Raw genomic sequence first — 15,560 nt, 5'->3', positions numbered from 1 at the left:
GATCGGACGACACGAGTGGCAACGAATTATTTCTTCGTAGAACTTCCGGCACAAGAATAATATTATAATATACAAAAAGGGAGTTTCGCCACTCTAAGAGGAGTCTAAGGGGTCCATGGCTAATAATAATTATTATTGTGAACCATTTCAGTAATTCGGACGACAAAGCGTCAATTATACGTTTTCCACTATACGAGGCTATACCTAGGTACAAGTGCGCTCATCAATCATACCCACTAGAGGGGTGAAAATATCGTAACAAAAATACTATAAGAACCAACGAAATTGCTTTTATTAAATAGCGGAAGGTATAGACATACAACACGGATAAACGGTGTAATAATATAATATCATCAATAAAAATATTTTATTATTGACAATTAAAAAAAAATACTATCAATTCACATTTGTCCAAGGTGGGTGACATGTCACCCCCCCCCCCCCTCTTGCATCCCATCACCAATGAGCGGTCCTCGCCTAGGTACAATATATCTCTTATAACATATTGGTGTTCAAATCGTATTTTTGTATTAATTTAACAAAGTTGGAAATGTGTGCGCGTCCGCCAACAACCCCCATGACAATACATATTAATATGTACTTAACAATAATATACTTTGTTGTAACGATTATATATTTATCGTTCACGTATGACATCCATCATTATGATTATTGCATCCGGCAACACGTAATATTATTATTGTATCGTCATCATCCCGCCTACCAATATAAAACCGTATAATGTGGCAATCGCTACAATAATACAACTCACTGCGATTCACTCGATTTGAGAACTTATGTGCGCCTCCTATAATATTATAGTCTCTGAACCGAGAAAACAAATTATAATAACATCAAACAACAGCACAATAAACCCAAAACCGGAGAAGTCGCTGGGCTGTTGAATATACATATATATACACAGTAGGTACATTATATATAATGTAATATACTCCGCAGTATTGTCGAGAGTAGGTCACTGCGGATGAAGTAATGGACGTATTGAATTCGAATTCAATGAAAAACGATTGCATTCGAAATATGATTGTGCGGTGTACAGTGAAGGAGACTGCGGAGATGGATCTATTTCTGAGGGTAGTTCGAGTTAGTTTTTGTATTATTACAAGACGTAGTATAGGTACCTATATATATTTTTCCTTTAATTCGGTTGGTGGAACAAATTTTTTCCGAAAATTCTCATAGGTATTTTATGACTTCTCGCTAGAGCGTGCCGTAGAATGGTTTCTATATACGATAAGATAAATCAATAACAATATTATATAAAATAATACAAATAGCTTAAAATCAGTCTGAATATTTCGAAAATTCCGCTGTGAAAACGTAAAATGTTTCGTGTTTCTACTCTTTCTTCACATTTTTTGAATTACAACAAAATCAATAAAATTGTTTGAGGAAAAAAATCTTAATTCTACGTTTAAATATATCCACTTTCGTTATAACAATATAATTTGGACTTGATAACGAAACTATTGTGATCATAGTATCTGCTTTCCCTTAACTATATCTACATGAATACACTGTATTCGGAATACTACCCCTGCAGGCTGCAAGTTCAGGGCTGTCGTCGGTTTGTTCGGTATACCGGTTCTAATACCGCAATACCGGTAACCGATTTCAATATACCGTCAACCCTAACAAGGTCTTTCGGTATTCTATAGTATTTCGGCGGTACACCGTTCCATCGTACTGGGACGGAGTCTTATATCACAGTACCTGTGTCCGATTTCAATACCGCCATCCCTATACTTGGGGCTAGGGTGTCTGAGTGATAACAAAACACGGTAAAAGCGTAAAAGTTTCTAAAATCTCGTCAGTCCAGTCGGCCGACGACCACCGCGATTGCTGACGGAGGGGGTGAGCTACGATCCTACTCCAAAATCCCATCCCTTAATAACATTGTACCGGTATAATATAACAGTATGATATTTTACGTAGTGGTACGAGCGTAATTAATAATTAAGGGAAACAGCGCAGTTGTAGTTAGACAATAATATTATCTAATTACATATTATAATATTATGTCGGACGTTTGTCGCCCGCATTATACGCTGCGGTAGTGATGATGATGATGACGAAGTGACGTTAATTTATTTTAATAAAAGTATAAAATAAACGACGACGATGACGGACACGTCTTCTTAACTGTATACGACTGTGAGTTTCATTTCATGTGCATGTGTGTGTGTTACAGGAGAACCTTCGAAGACTGGCACGGCCACCATACGGATTTATACGAAAAACAAAAACGACGAGGAGCCAAAGTTTTCGCAGCAAGTGTACACGCCGAACGTTGACGAAAACGCCGGTCCAAATACACTGGTTACCACGGTAGTGGCTTCCGACAAGGACGGAGACAACGTCAGGTACCTGACACTATATATATTATATTATATTTATATAGGTACGACAGTCACCGGTTACCTCACAGAATGTGTAAAATACGCGTATAGGACAAAATGGTAGACCTACAAAGAAATACACATTTTTTTCATTATTACAGAGAGAGAGAGAGTCCTAGGCCAATTATACTGGTATTAATCATCGTTTTCTAACAATTTTGGCACTTTTCAACCTAAATAAGTCTATGGACAGATTCGGTCGTATATTTTTCACGTGGCAAAAGCCATAATTCGGAATTTGGACCTTTTGAAACTGGTGGACACTGTTTTATGCTTAAGAAATAATCTTTCAGTGGTACATAAAGGTAACTGCAAAATCTTTCGATACAGCAGGCATTAGTACCAGCCATCTGGTTTTACTGTGGCCCAGTAATCTCTGGTACTATCGGTTCTTGTCACCTCACAAAATGGTATATTTAATTTTCATTAATTTTTGTTCTACCTTCTGAAAATGGTAAACATTTATTAGCGTCCCAAAAATTCACCACCAAACTACAGGCGACAGTGGTTCAAAAAAACAGAATTTATAATCACCCTATTTAATATACATCTACCAGTTATATATATATGCTATTTTCAACTATTTTTGATTTTTTAATTCGGGTCGAATATTTTGATTTTATGGAATTTGAATTTATTTGTATGTAATATTTTTATATTTCAATTTGTATTGGTTTTAATACATTTGTGCAACACATTGTATATTTGAGTGTGAGTTGTGCATTTGTGCGATATTGGGTCATGTTTGTGCGGTAATGTGAAGCGTCGATACGACACGAATGTTGTACACAATAATATATTCATATTTCTGAATTTGAATTTTCAAAATCGAAAATTTCACGCCTTACGTGAATATATTATTTCAACGAAATTATGAAAAATATGTTTTTTTTTCTTTTAAACGTATTCGGTTATAGGTATATTATTAGTAGAAATTATTATTGATTACACACTGCAGACAAGATCGATAATGAATGACTCATTATCAACCGAGGTTTACGAATCATAACTGCGTTATAATGGTTATAAATTAGCTATAAATGGTATTATATATATTATTATCGGTTAATTTATCGCATATACCTATCGATTGAGTCCCTGTTGGCTATTATTTATTATAGTATATTCGATACAATAACCCAACTTTTGAAAATGTTCTCTCACTGTAAATTTATGACTATAGGCACTGTTTATACATTTTTAGATAATATATGATAAACAATTTTTTATTTTATTTTCCACATAAATGAAATATTTCATGAAAGTATTATGACATTTTAAAACCATAATTATACATAATACTAATTAATAATTATTGTAACACCTATATGGATTAGTTGAATATTAACATTTAACAGTAAATATCATATTACTATAGTCAATAAGAATTTTTTGATTTAGCTAAATATTCGAAAAAAATAATTTTTCTTTTTATGTGAATATTTAAAAAGACAAACTATGTAAGTAATATACTGAAATTTTGAACTTTTACAGTGTTATGTACCTCCGAATTTCAAATAAAATACGTGTAGGTAGATCGTGGGATGACAAGAGGGGTCATTGGAATCTTTAATCTATTATCTACTTATAGCGGCATGGCAATTTCTTTAATTTGAATGCTTCGACCGGATTAAAAACGTTCGTGCACATTTCCAATCAATTATTTTTTTTTAATTCACATAACATAAATGTAGTATATACTGATTCGTGACCCGCGTATTATTATATTGGACTTTTTTTCCATTAGTTATTCAATTTTAACTGTCGGCCGTTTGATAGACATCGAGCTTTTTTATTGAAAAATGTTGGTAAGTATTGAACGATCCATACTATAGTGTGTTTTAGTTATTTCTCATTTATTTTCAATGCCGAAAATTTAAAATCCCAACGAAAATTCTAACGCGTACGATACCAGCTATACGTGTCCCCGATTTGAAATGTTCAAAACATTTTTGGCAAATAATAAGCACGTTTCTAAATCAACAACGAAGTGTACGAGCTGTAGGTATACAGACACGCGTGACTCAAATCCCGATCTCATATCAAATAAACGTATTGTATTTCGAAATTTATTCTCACTGCGATTTTGGGGATTCAAATGCCCGTGTCGTGGTGAGGGAAGGGGGTGAAGTACATAATGCGGTAAACACGTATGACTATGGTATATATACCGAGTGATATCGATCTAAAATATATAATATTATCAAGGCTAGGCAAGGCAATGATTTTTTTAACTTGGTTAAGTTAAGTTAATATGCACCAAGAACAAAAAGTTAAAAGTTAATACACACTTTTTGTTAACTTTTTATTAAGTTTACTAAACAACGCTAGAGTACTTTTTTCCAACCCAAAACTAAATTATAAACTATAGTGTTTATACTTTATACAGTATTTCCATATAAGTTACACTGAAATAATATACATATTTTAACTTTAAACAATTCACGGTAAATATTTTTTTTGACATAAAAACAATATTTTTTTTTCAGTCTATTGACTGAAATAGTTCAATTTAATAAAATTGAAAACAAAATAAATTGACTTAACTTCTTAAAATAAAAAATGAATTCTGTAATTTCACGTTAATTAAAAATAAAATGCAGTAAGTTAACAGTTAAGTTAATGAAAGTCAAAATATAACTAGTTAAATTAAAAAGATTAAATAAAATTAACTTTTTAACTTAACTTAAACTTTTTAAATCGTTAATGTCCGGCTTTGAATATTATAATAATAATAAATATAACCGTTCGATCACTGTATTATTCTTATCTTTCTTAATAATCAAAATTAATCAAAATCGAATACAGCCACAGGTGAATACTGCAGTTACACGCATTTTATAAAAATCAAACGACCATATATTGTACAGTCGCAGAGGCTAAATTTAATTCGATAAAAACCAAATAATCTTTCGAGCGTTTTTATTTCGTATATTATATTATAATAACAATTCACAATATTATATACTTTAATATTCGTCGGACGTGCTTTCAGGTTTGGATTTGTGGGCAGCGGTACGTCGTCCGGTCAGTTCGTCATCGAAGAGATCACCGGAGTCATCCGGCTGCACTCGAAATCGATATCGCTGGAGAGAGACAAGTACGAGCTGAACGTGACCGCCGTGGATGACGGCGCGTGTTGCGTGAACGGCGCGGCGACCATACATACCAGTACCGCGGTAGTGGTAGTGTTCATAACGGACGTCAACGACAACAAACCGGTGTTCAGGGAATGCGCCAAGTACAACCCCAAAGTCGAAGAGGGAGCGCCGAACGGCAGTCCGGTGCTCAAGGTACGGAGACAAGTCGTGTTATAATATTATTGTTTAAAAAAGCGTTGCGACGGTTTACCATTTGAATTTGATCGCGGGTGGCGCAACCTAAGGGAGAACTTTGGTGCTGAAGCTCCCCCCCCCCGCAAAAAAAAACTATTTTTTACATTAAATCATTAGAGTATACGCTATGAGGACACGTTGTGGCAATCGCCCATCGATTATTTAGTTGAAAATTATTTTTGGATTTATAAACCGGTGCGATTAGTTCGGGTGGCGTGGGCCTGCCTTTCATCAATCGTAATAAGAATAACAACTATTACCTTACACTGTCTACAGGTTTAGATAAATCGGATCCCCCAATAAAGGTCACAGTCATGTTATATCACGTAAATTGCGTCTCGGGTGATAAAAAATTACTCGTTTATAATATAAAATATATACTTTTTGTGGGGAATCACCATAGTGCACGTATATTTTGAGCAGTTACTTGATTATTAATTTTTAAAAATACAATTTTTAATTATGGACAACATGAAAGCCGATATTGTTAATCATATATCAATATTTATGCTATTACATTATTGCCAGTCCTAAGTAAATATTGATTTTTCAAAGATATCCCTATGGATGTAAATATTATGTAATTTACATACCTAGGTATGAATAAAAATATTTAAGCTGCAATTTACATAATATATACAAAATATACTCGGGCCACACAATTTACATATGTGTACAATATACCCGCTCCGCAATTTACATAAGAAATTTAAAATGGTGACCTCTGTCGATGTTGTGAAAATCGAATTTGTGGTAATTGTGTATTTTGTGTGTAAAGTGATGTAGGAAAAATTTGCAAGCATTTCCCAACCAATCATAGATCCCGAGGCGCGTCTTACGTGTAGCGGCGGTGATCTATAAAATTGTTTAATGTTTTGAAACTTACATGAAAATTTCTATTACAGTATAATAGTATATATATAGTGTCTAGTAGAGTCAAATAGTCGATAAAATTCGCTAATCATTATAATTTATATTTGATAATGCATTTTTATCGGACATTTTAATTTATTTGATTTATAGATATAGTACTCTTCGATAATTACTAATAAAAAATAAATTGTAGTAAAAAATAATGCATTGTAGATCCATATGTTTCGAATTTTGTGGTAGATCACCTGCTACACGAATAGGTACCAAACGTATCACAAGAAGGTCTCGGATTTAAATACCCTTATATAAAATGAACTTATGACCTTAAAACTCTAAAAGATATCCTAAAAAATTCCCTAAAATTGACGCCGGATTTCTTCAGATATCAAGATAAATGTGTGAAATGTTTTATTTAAAAATCAGATTATCTTATGTTGTTTTATATGTGTGTATATATAATAGGTAGGTATAATGTTTTTATTTTTATTTCGTAATAGGTTAAAAAATTACTTTAAAAAATAAAGAATACCCTAATAAACGTTCATAAATGCATTTATAAGGTCAAAAACCTCGTTTTTTTGTACAAAAAGTTCATTGTTATAGCATATAGCGTATCTTGAAAAGTACCGTGTCAATCATTCCAGAAAAAGATGCGAATGCATTGAAATCCTAGCCCTAATCATAAAAATTATTAGATATAATGCAGCATAATAGCTGTGCGATCGTCGCGTAAAATTGCATCGATACAGTACAGTTTATCCTTTAAATTATGAAGTAAGTATAGTGGTAAAAAAAAAAATTCTTTCTATAGATAAATTCGTTGAATAGAATTATTGAATAAATTTGGTTCTCAATAATATTTCAACGAAACAAAATATTTTTTTTTAATGGAAGTTGGTTAGTTAAAAATTGGAAAAAAAAATTACAGTAATGTATTTTTTTTTTTAATAGTATTGTGCGATGTTACTTGTTTAGTTTTGTTGTATATCTGTTTTCTTAATCATTCATTCTAAAATAAAAATTGTTATCGATGATACTTGTACCTATGTATATATGTGTGTATGCAATGTAATAAAAATAATAATACTTAATAGATATATAACGGTAATAATTTGAGCGGAAAGGCATAGCTATGATAAAATTGTTATTGACGATAACTTGTCGCGGTATATAATTTATTATTTGTACCATTGGCAGTTTGCCGAAATTCTCTTGTTAATCGCAACAATTTTCGTTCATTTTATGAACAAATTGTGAAAAATGCTCTAAAAACTAAGAAAATGCACTTAAATCGTCAAAAATTACTTTAAAATAATTAATATCACACAAAACACATTTTATACTTATGGACCAATGTTTCAAAACACCAGGAAAAAAATGCCTTTGCATCAAAACACAATCCTAATTTAATTAGGCTAATTATAATATTATGATCGCTTGACCACGACCGCGTTCAGTACATTATTTAATATGCCTAGGTAAATAATACTAATACATATAAATTATGATTCGATAATAATTGACCCGCAGGTGCACGCGACTGACGAGGACAAAGGCGTAAACGGTCAAGTGAAGTACTCGATTGTCCAGCAGCCGAATCAAAAAGGCACAAAGTTCACAGTCGACGAAGAAACCGGCGAAGTGTCTACTAACAAGGTACGACTGCTATTTGCAATATTATATTTTAATCATTATTTTTTATACCTATCTGCAGACCACGTTTTACTACACTTACCGATATTGTAAAAACACAATATAAGACGTATAATAGCTCTGTTTAAATTATAGTCTAATATAGTGTTAGAATTTTAACCGTACATTTTTTTCTCCAATTCGCTTTCGTTTCGAACGAATACAATATTTTTGATACCGTTTTCGATTTGAATACAATTTATCGGCGATCAAAGTAAAAGTAAATTTATGACATTGGTCCCATTATATGACGATATCGATTGTTATGTGATAGGTAGGTACATGATATTGTATAGGTACCTATAATTTTGTTTTATTTGTTCGGGTGACTCTATGGGAAAACTTCCCGGAACCGATCAAACGGTGTGACCAAATGATTATAGCCGAAATCGATTCAATATGTTACGACAGGGATCGACTAGTTATTAATTTTTGGAGAGCCACTGGCTTGATTCCAAATTTTTTATACTATCCAATGCGTTTTCCGAGGAAAGTTAAATCCGGCGAAATCAAAAAAATCAAATTAACATCGCGGGTGAAAGGCTCACCGCGTAGAAATAAAAAAATAATTAAAGTAATTGATTTCCCGTCGGCAGCCAGCTGCAGCCATTTGGTCACCCCTCGTGCGTATTATACGAGATTATCTCAATACTGTCGTTGTCTGCAGGGCTCGGAGACTTGGCTTAGAGCTTTGTGTTTCCAAATTAAATTTCACGTCTTACACGCGTGTCTCACTGCAATAATTCTATCTCGTTCGATTTATTATCATGCACAGTCAACGGTATATTATTCCGCAGCGTTGTGATCTCGGTATTACATTTCATCGGTCACTATCTATACGTCATTTTCGTTTTTGCATTGGGAAACTTTGAATGTATTCGCATTGAATGTAAGTAGGTACTGAAAATGTTCAGATTTGTCACGAAAAATTTCAGCAGAGCTTGAAAATTTCTAGTTATCTAAACACCCTCCATTTGTCCGTCCTCGTTTGGAGTGCAGTGCGAGACTGTTATCCAGGACACTTACACACTAGACACTAGACGGCGCAATTTTTTTGTAAAACTGTCTTTCTTTATTTTACGCGTCAAGTGCGCGTATCACATTCAGTTTGTCCACTCATCGTAATAGCAGGGAACGGGGTTTAAAGTTTCCATCAAAACTCATTATAACGGTGATGCCTCCCCCTCCCCCGGTTTAACTTTAGGGTCAGTTGCCGTCTGCGACTTTTACCGTTCCGTGTTCGTTTTAGCAATTATAATCATAATAACATGTCCAATCCACAATCGTTGTTGTCAGAAAGATAAAATCGGAAAATGAAACCCCATCAGTTGTCTTTGTTTTTTTTTTTGTTATTAATAAATACAGTTGTTGTATATTTTTCATAAATTATAATTGATGTGTGTTTTTAATTAATTCGATCTTCAAACATGCAATCGTCTCGCATTTAAATATAAGACGTACAACGCAATCGCTTTAATATTAATACCAGAAATATGCTTTCCTTTGCAAAACAATATTTTTTCACAGAATTCTGATTTTATGAATCGTAAAGGTTAATATCAGCTCACTCTTGAATATCAACCTTATTAATATGCTAACTGAACATACTATTACAATATTATTGTGATAGTTTGATACAAATAAAAAAAAAAAAATCATTCCGAAATCAATTAAGTGGGATCGTATTTTATTTAATACACTATGGAGGTAGGTACACTTTTAAAATTTGTTCGACACACACCTTCAGTTCATGCTTTGGACGTCGTGTCGAGCGCGTAGGTTCCAATCTATATATACCGGAGGCGACATTTTATTAATTTTTAATTTCCTATCATAACGAATGGTCTGTTATATAAGTGTCTCGAATGACAACCCGACTTGCCAGACCCACAGCTGATGATTTGCGAAATCTTTTGCAGGTGTTCGATCGAGAAGGCGACGATGGCAAATTCGTGTCCGTCACGATTAAAGCTACCGACCAGGGAGATCCGTCGTTGGAAGGCGTTTGCTCTTTCACGGTCGAGATAACCGACGTCAACGACAATCCACCACTGTTCGACCGTCAAGTAATAAAATAATATTATAAGCAATTATATAACTCGTAGTTCAGTAAGTTCGTCTAGGCCCTCGGCCGACGTCACGTCAGGTAATGACTTACCAAAATTGAATTAAAAATCAATGTAGCCAGCAATATTATTATAACGTGAAAATAACCAATTTTTAGTCATCAAATTTATCGAACCTTAGATTATAATTTATTGTAAGAAGCAGTCCGCATTAAATTATTAAGGTTACGAGTAACAGTCTAAGACGTATTTTTAATTATCTATTATCTTTTCGTTTTCGAACTAATTAAAAACATTTAAGTTGGTATTACATCTTACACGTTACGATAGTTTTATATTATAGTTCTATATGACCATTTTTTTTTGCGATCGTAACGGTCGTCGATGGCCAAGATGAACAGAACGAGTTATACGTATACTTATATCATAATATTATCGACTCAGTGCTCGAATCGGGAAAAATTAAGTTAAGGAAAAACTGCGTTCCGAGTGCAAAATTATTCAACCCAGACCCGTGGGGGGTGGGGAGGACTTTTGCGTTGGATACCTATTACGTTTTGGCATAGTTGTAACATGTTAGCTGTATTCTATGCCATATATAACACGCCGTATGAATCTATGTAACGTGTGAGTGAATGTGGATTTGTGTTCGCCCAAATCTTCGAAATTTTTCCAAGTTACACTTCATTCATCCAGTCACCTAAAAAATACATTTTGTTATAATTTCCATTTCGATAGCAATACCCACAGCTGTTTGATAAACCAATAGTCTATTTACCCGCGCACTGCTGCACCGGGCAAAGCACAAACGTGATATAAATATATAATTGTTATTAAACAAACTATACTATGTAAATAGCAATGTCAAATTAGGCGGTAGTTAGTGGTAGGTAGTCTAAACCGTAGAAGGGATGACAAGCCATTGTAAAATATGATAGTAAAGTTCATTAGGTTTGTCGTAGGTGCAGCAGAATCTTTGTCGACAACGATATTTAAATCCACATTTTTAGAAAAGTTATTTCGGACGCCGGGGGAATCTCCTCCCCCCCACCCCCCAAATTCGAGCACTGGACCTGTCGTCACGCGTGTGCAGCTCACTAAAACTCGGTCGAATCGTTCGACACACTGTTTGTTTGATATTTAGAAATACGTGGAGAACGTGAAACAAGACGCCAGCATCGGCACGAACATCCTGAGAGTGTCGGCTTCCGACGAGGACGCCGACAACAACGGCGCCATCGTTTACTCGCTGACCGCCCCTTACCCGGGCGACGATCTGGACTACTTTGAGATCCAACCGGAATCCGGGTGGATCGTCCTGAAGAAACCGCTCGACGTAAGTTTCCAACGGTTCATCTCTATCTTAATAATAATAATAATAATAACATAATACCTATACATTTTACCATGAGACTGATAATATAATATTATCATAATAATAATATTATAATCATTGTCGGTTGAAATCATTTATTTTGGTCTTAAACTGCGATTACTATACATGTATACAGAGCTACCTATTGCAGCCGGAAGCGAAACGATCGAAACGATTATTACCTATCATTCTGATAGTCATTATCATTATTTCTACTCGCCCGGAATCGCGTAACTCGTTCGTACTGGAGTACCTATACCTAGGTACCTCGACCCGATCGATTGATTTGAACAGAGTACCTATCGTTATTGTTTTGTAATTGTTCGATTGTTTCGCGGTCGGCCGCCGAATGGAGGGCTCTGCGGGGTGTGTCGCGAAAGTTCGAAGTCGGTTTTAAAACATCGGAATTGATAAACTCTCGCGACACGCCCCGTACCAAAAAAATTCTAACATTAGATACTTACCTATCTAACACTTGAATAATATTTATTCGTTAATTTAAAAACAACTCGATAGATGACGACGCAATATTCAACTGCAACGAATTAATGATATAAAATATAGTAAAATATAAATTTTACAGTAATTTATTAGTATAATTCGAATCAAATTATAAAAACCATAACTCACGTATGCGCCTCATAACAAATCGTTGGACAGCTCTTATTGTATTCACACACTTAATGGGTTTCCCAATAAATTATATATCATAATCTCGCCCCAGTGTTGTAAAAGTATTCAAGTTGAGATGCAGATACTTTTTTGAAAATTCTTCAAAATACGTATTTAAACAGTCAGAAAAAAAAGTATTTGAGTACAAATACGAATATTTTAAATAAAGTATTCAATACTTTCAAATACTTTCAAATCGTTTTTAAAATATTTTTTTTACTTATCAAATCAACTAAACAGATGTTCATGTTTTGATTTATGGTATGAATCATATTATATTTTGCGACATATCATTTAGTTGAACCATAAAATACTCATCTGTTTTCTTTTTCGAAGTATTTGATTTGCAATTCACAGTGAAAAATTAACATATGATTATAGGTATTATATATATTCTCAATTTCTATTTTTATTTTACTCTATACAAATTAAAACAGAACGTGTATAAACTAGAAAGAAATTTTCAATTTATTTTTAAATTATCAGCATTGGATTTTAAATACAGACGCTCGAAGAAAGTATTTTTAGTACTTACTTCAAAAGTATTTGAATACTTTTACAACACTGGTAATCTGTTTTCTACGAATTGTTGTAACACTCTTATAACACAAAATCTTAAATAATATACGTACGGTACACCCACCTTCATATTTAATACTTATAAAGCTGTCTGTTAAACGCAACGTTTTCAGTGGGTAAAAAAATGTATACCTATTTATATTTATGGCAAGACCAAAATAAAAAATTGTATATTATATCGATCTGAATTCACTATAAAGTAAATGCTTTTATTTGTTATTGAAATCGTAAACGCTAAAATTCTCGAATAGCAATATTAATAATTACATTTTTTTTTCTCGAGACCTACTCGTTAATTTTAAATATTACTCAATATTATCCCGAGGCGTTTTAAAATACTATGCAGCTTCCTTCGAAACTATAAATAATTTACATTCCATCCCGTCAACGATTATTATTGCAGTTAATGCTGCAGTTAATTACGTTCATCGAAAAAATTTGTTTAATACGTGCAGTTGAATATTATGTCTAATGTGTAAATATAATTCAAGCTTTTTTGTTTTACCTTACATCACTTTTCTTTTGTGTTCCTTTGATAATTTGAAATCGCACAAGTCTGATTTATTATTTTCTAACATTAATCGCACCAACCCTTGTTTAATATAAATAGGCCACCTCGGTATTTGAATTTATAAGCACACCATTATTTTCATTTTATTATTTTTGTTGATTTGCATAATAAATATTGCATTACCTAATTATTTATTTTTCTCTTAACTCTGAAAAATCCAACGTTTATTTTTATACGTATATATATTATATTATATATGATAATATATATATATATATTAACATATAGGTACATGCGTACCAGTGTTTTGTTTTTTAATTTTTGTTTTATTTAACGACTAGGCGAACAGGAAAAAAAATAATACTTTTGGCATTTTTTGTTTGCAATAATAATGATATGATATGACTATAATTATTATTATTATTGTGAACGTTTTTATTGGAGAATTTTTCAGGAATGCTCCAGAGGTGATTTTTTAAAAGTCGATATGATATTTTTGAGACTTTCCTCTGAACGCAAACACATGTTTTTTTTTAAATTGTGACATTTTTTTTTATAAAACTGTGTTGGGGCCACCGTACACGGTCTGTGTGATTTAGGCAACAAACAAATGTTTTTACTATCGTTTTGTTATTGCGCTTTTTCATTTTTAACAACCCGCCCCTTTTTTATTTGATTTTTTAATTTTTAATCTTTTTTTTTTTTTATTAAAACCTGTCCTATAACGGCCAGAGTAAATATTATAGTGAATTTTATAATTTTCCTCCTTGTAGTTTAATACGTAGATCTTCCCGGTAAATGCTAACTATACGTATGATTGTGGCATTTATCAATATTACATTATATGTAGAAGTAGTATCTATTTATTATCAACTATATTATATATAGTCGACCGGAAATGTTGATGTAAAATGTTTTTAGGAAACCGCGGCGAAGAAGAAATTTCGAAAAATGCTCGTAAAATTGTAACAATAATAATAGTATATAAATAGACAAGATATCACAAGTAGGTGAAAACATAGTGACTTTGAGGACGTCTCACTGACAATTTTCGGTACCTATACGTAAACACGAGTTGACGAAGATCGGTTATAACAGCTTTTATAATACTATATAGAGACAAAATAGGTACCTATAAATGTATACCTATAATGTTATAATGTTATACCTAATCTTTTTTTTTAAATGTTAAAAAAATTAACTTTCACAATTGATTGGTAAACGGACACTTTGTACTATCTATTGTTTGAGTTGCATAAAACGGTACAACATTTTGTACCGTGAAAATAAATTGATAAAAATCGATCGCGAACACTTTGTACGATATAAATAAACCAGGAGAAATACTTTCAAGATAAGATAAAATTGAATTGCTCAAAACTTTAGATCGCGAATCGTGATTGCAATCAGTATGAGACATGAGTTTGATGACACAGTACACTCCATAAACAACCTATACACTAAAATACCATATGAACTAAAACCAAACTACTAAACTTAATCCAAACATTTTTAAATATGGATATGAATATACTGTTTTAAGAATAAATAATTATAATAATAAAATAATTACAAATACACAATTACTTGAAATAATTTGCCATACTTTTAATTTTTAAATTTTTATATTATGACTTATAATTTATTAACAGAAGAATTTTTAAAAATTCACGAAGCCTGTACATAGCACGAATTTATTATCATAACTATTGTTATTATTATTTATATCTGTTAACTACATGTGTTTTGTAATAACAAATTATGTGATACCTATTATAAACTTTTTCTACCTCAAATAGTACAAACTGTCCGCCATAATGACTGTTGTTACTACCTCAAATAGTGCAAACTGTCCGGGGTTTTAATTTTTTCTCGATGACCGTACAAAGTGTCCAAATGACTCGATCACAGTTTTTCATTTACCCTTTCCTGCAACAAAACAATTGTGTAACTCCTATACTTAAGTAATATTTTCTTATTATTTGATTTTCCAGCTCTATCTTTCGACAAACTCGACTACTTACAAAATATATCTTT

At 32.6% G+C, this 15,560-nt stretch overlaps 1 protein-coding gene across 9 annotated transcripts in view; it reads left to right on the top strand.

Moving 5' to 3' along the window:
- Window positions 1–15,560, top strand: part of LOC100166820 (neural-cadherin) — a 215,287-nt gene that overhangs the window by 153,991 nt on the left and 45,736 nt on the right. For 8 of the 9 annotated variants that reach the window (XM_029492452.1, XM_029492442.1, XM_029492446.1 and 5 more), the window contains one exon: window positions 11,531–11,722. In XM_029492452.1, coding sequence (XP_029348312.1) covers window positions 11,531–11,722 — 192 coding nt within the window. Of the gene's footprint in view, window positions 1–2,189; window positions 2,385–5,415; window positions 5,714–8,158; window positions 8,285–10,239; window positions 10,387–11,530; window positions 11,723–15,560 lie in introns of those variants that run through there. The other variant, XM_016805572.2, reaches the window with a different exon arrangement.

Source organism: Acyrthosiphon pisum, chromosome X (genome assembly GCF_005508785.2).
Source record: "Acyrthosiphon pisum isolate AL4f chromosome X, pea_aphid_22Mar2018_4r6ur, whole genome shotgun sequence".
In the NCBI taxonomy this organism is placed as follows: domain Eukaryota; kingdom Metazoa; phylum Arthropoda; class Insecta; order Hemiptera; family Aphididae; genus Acyrthosiphon; species Acyrthosiphon pisum.
The sequence above is the reverse complement of the archived record's forward strand: the minus strand, read 5'-3'. Positions and strand labels throughout refer to the sequence as shown.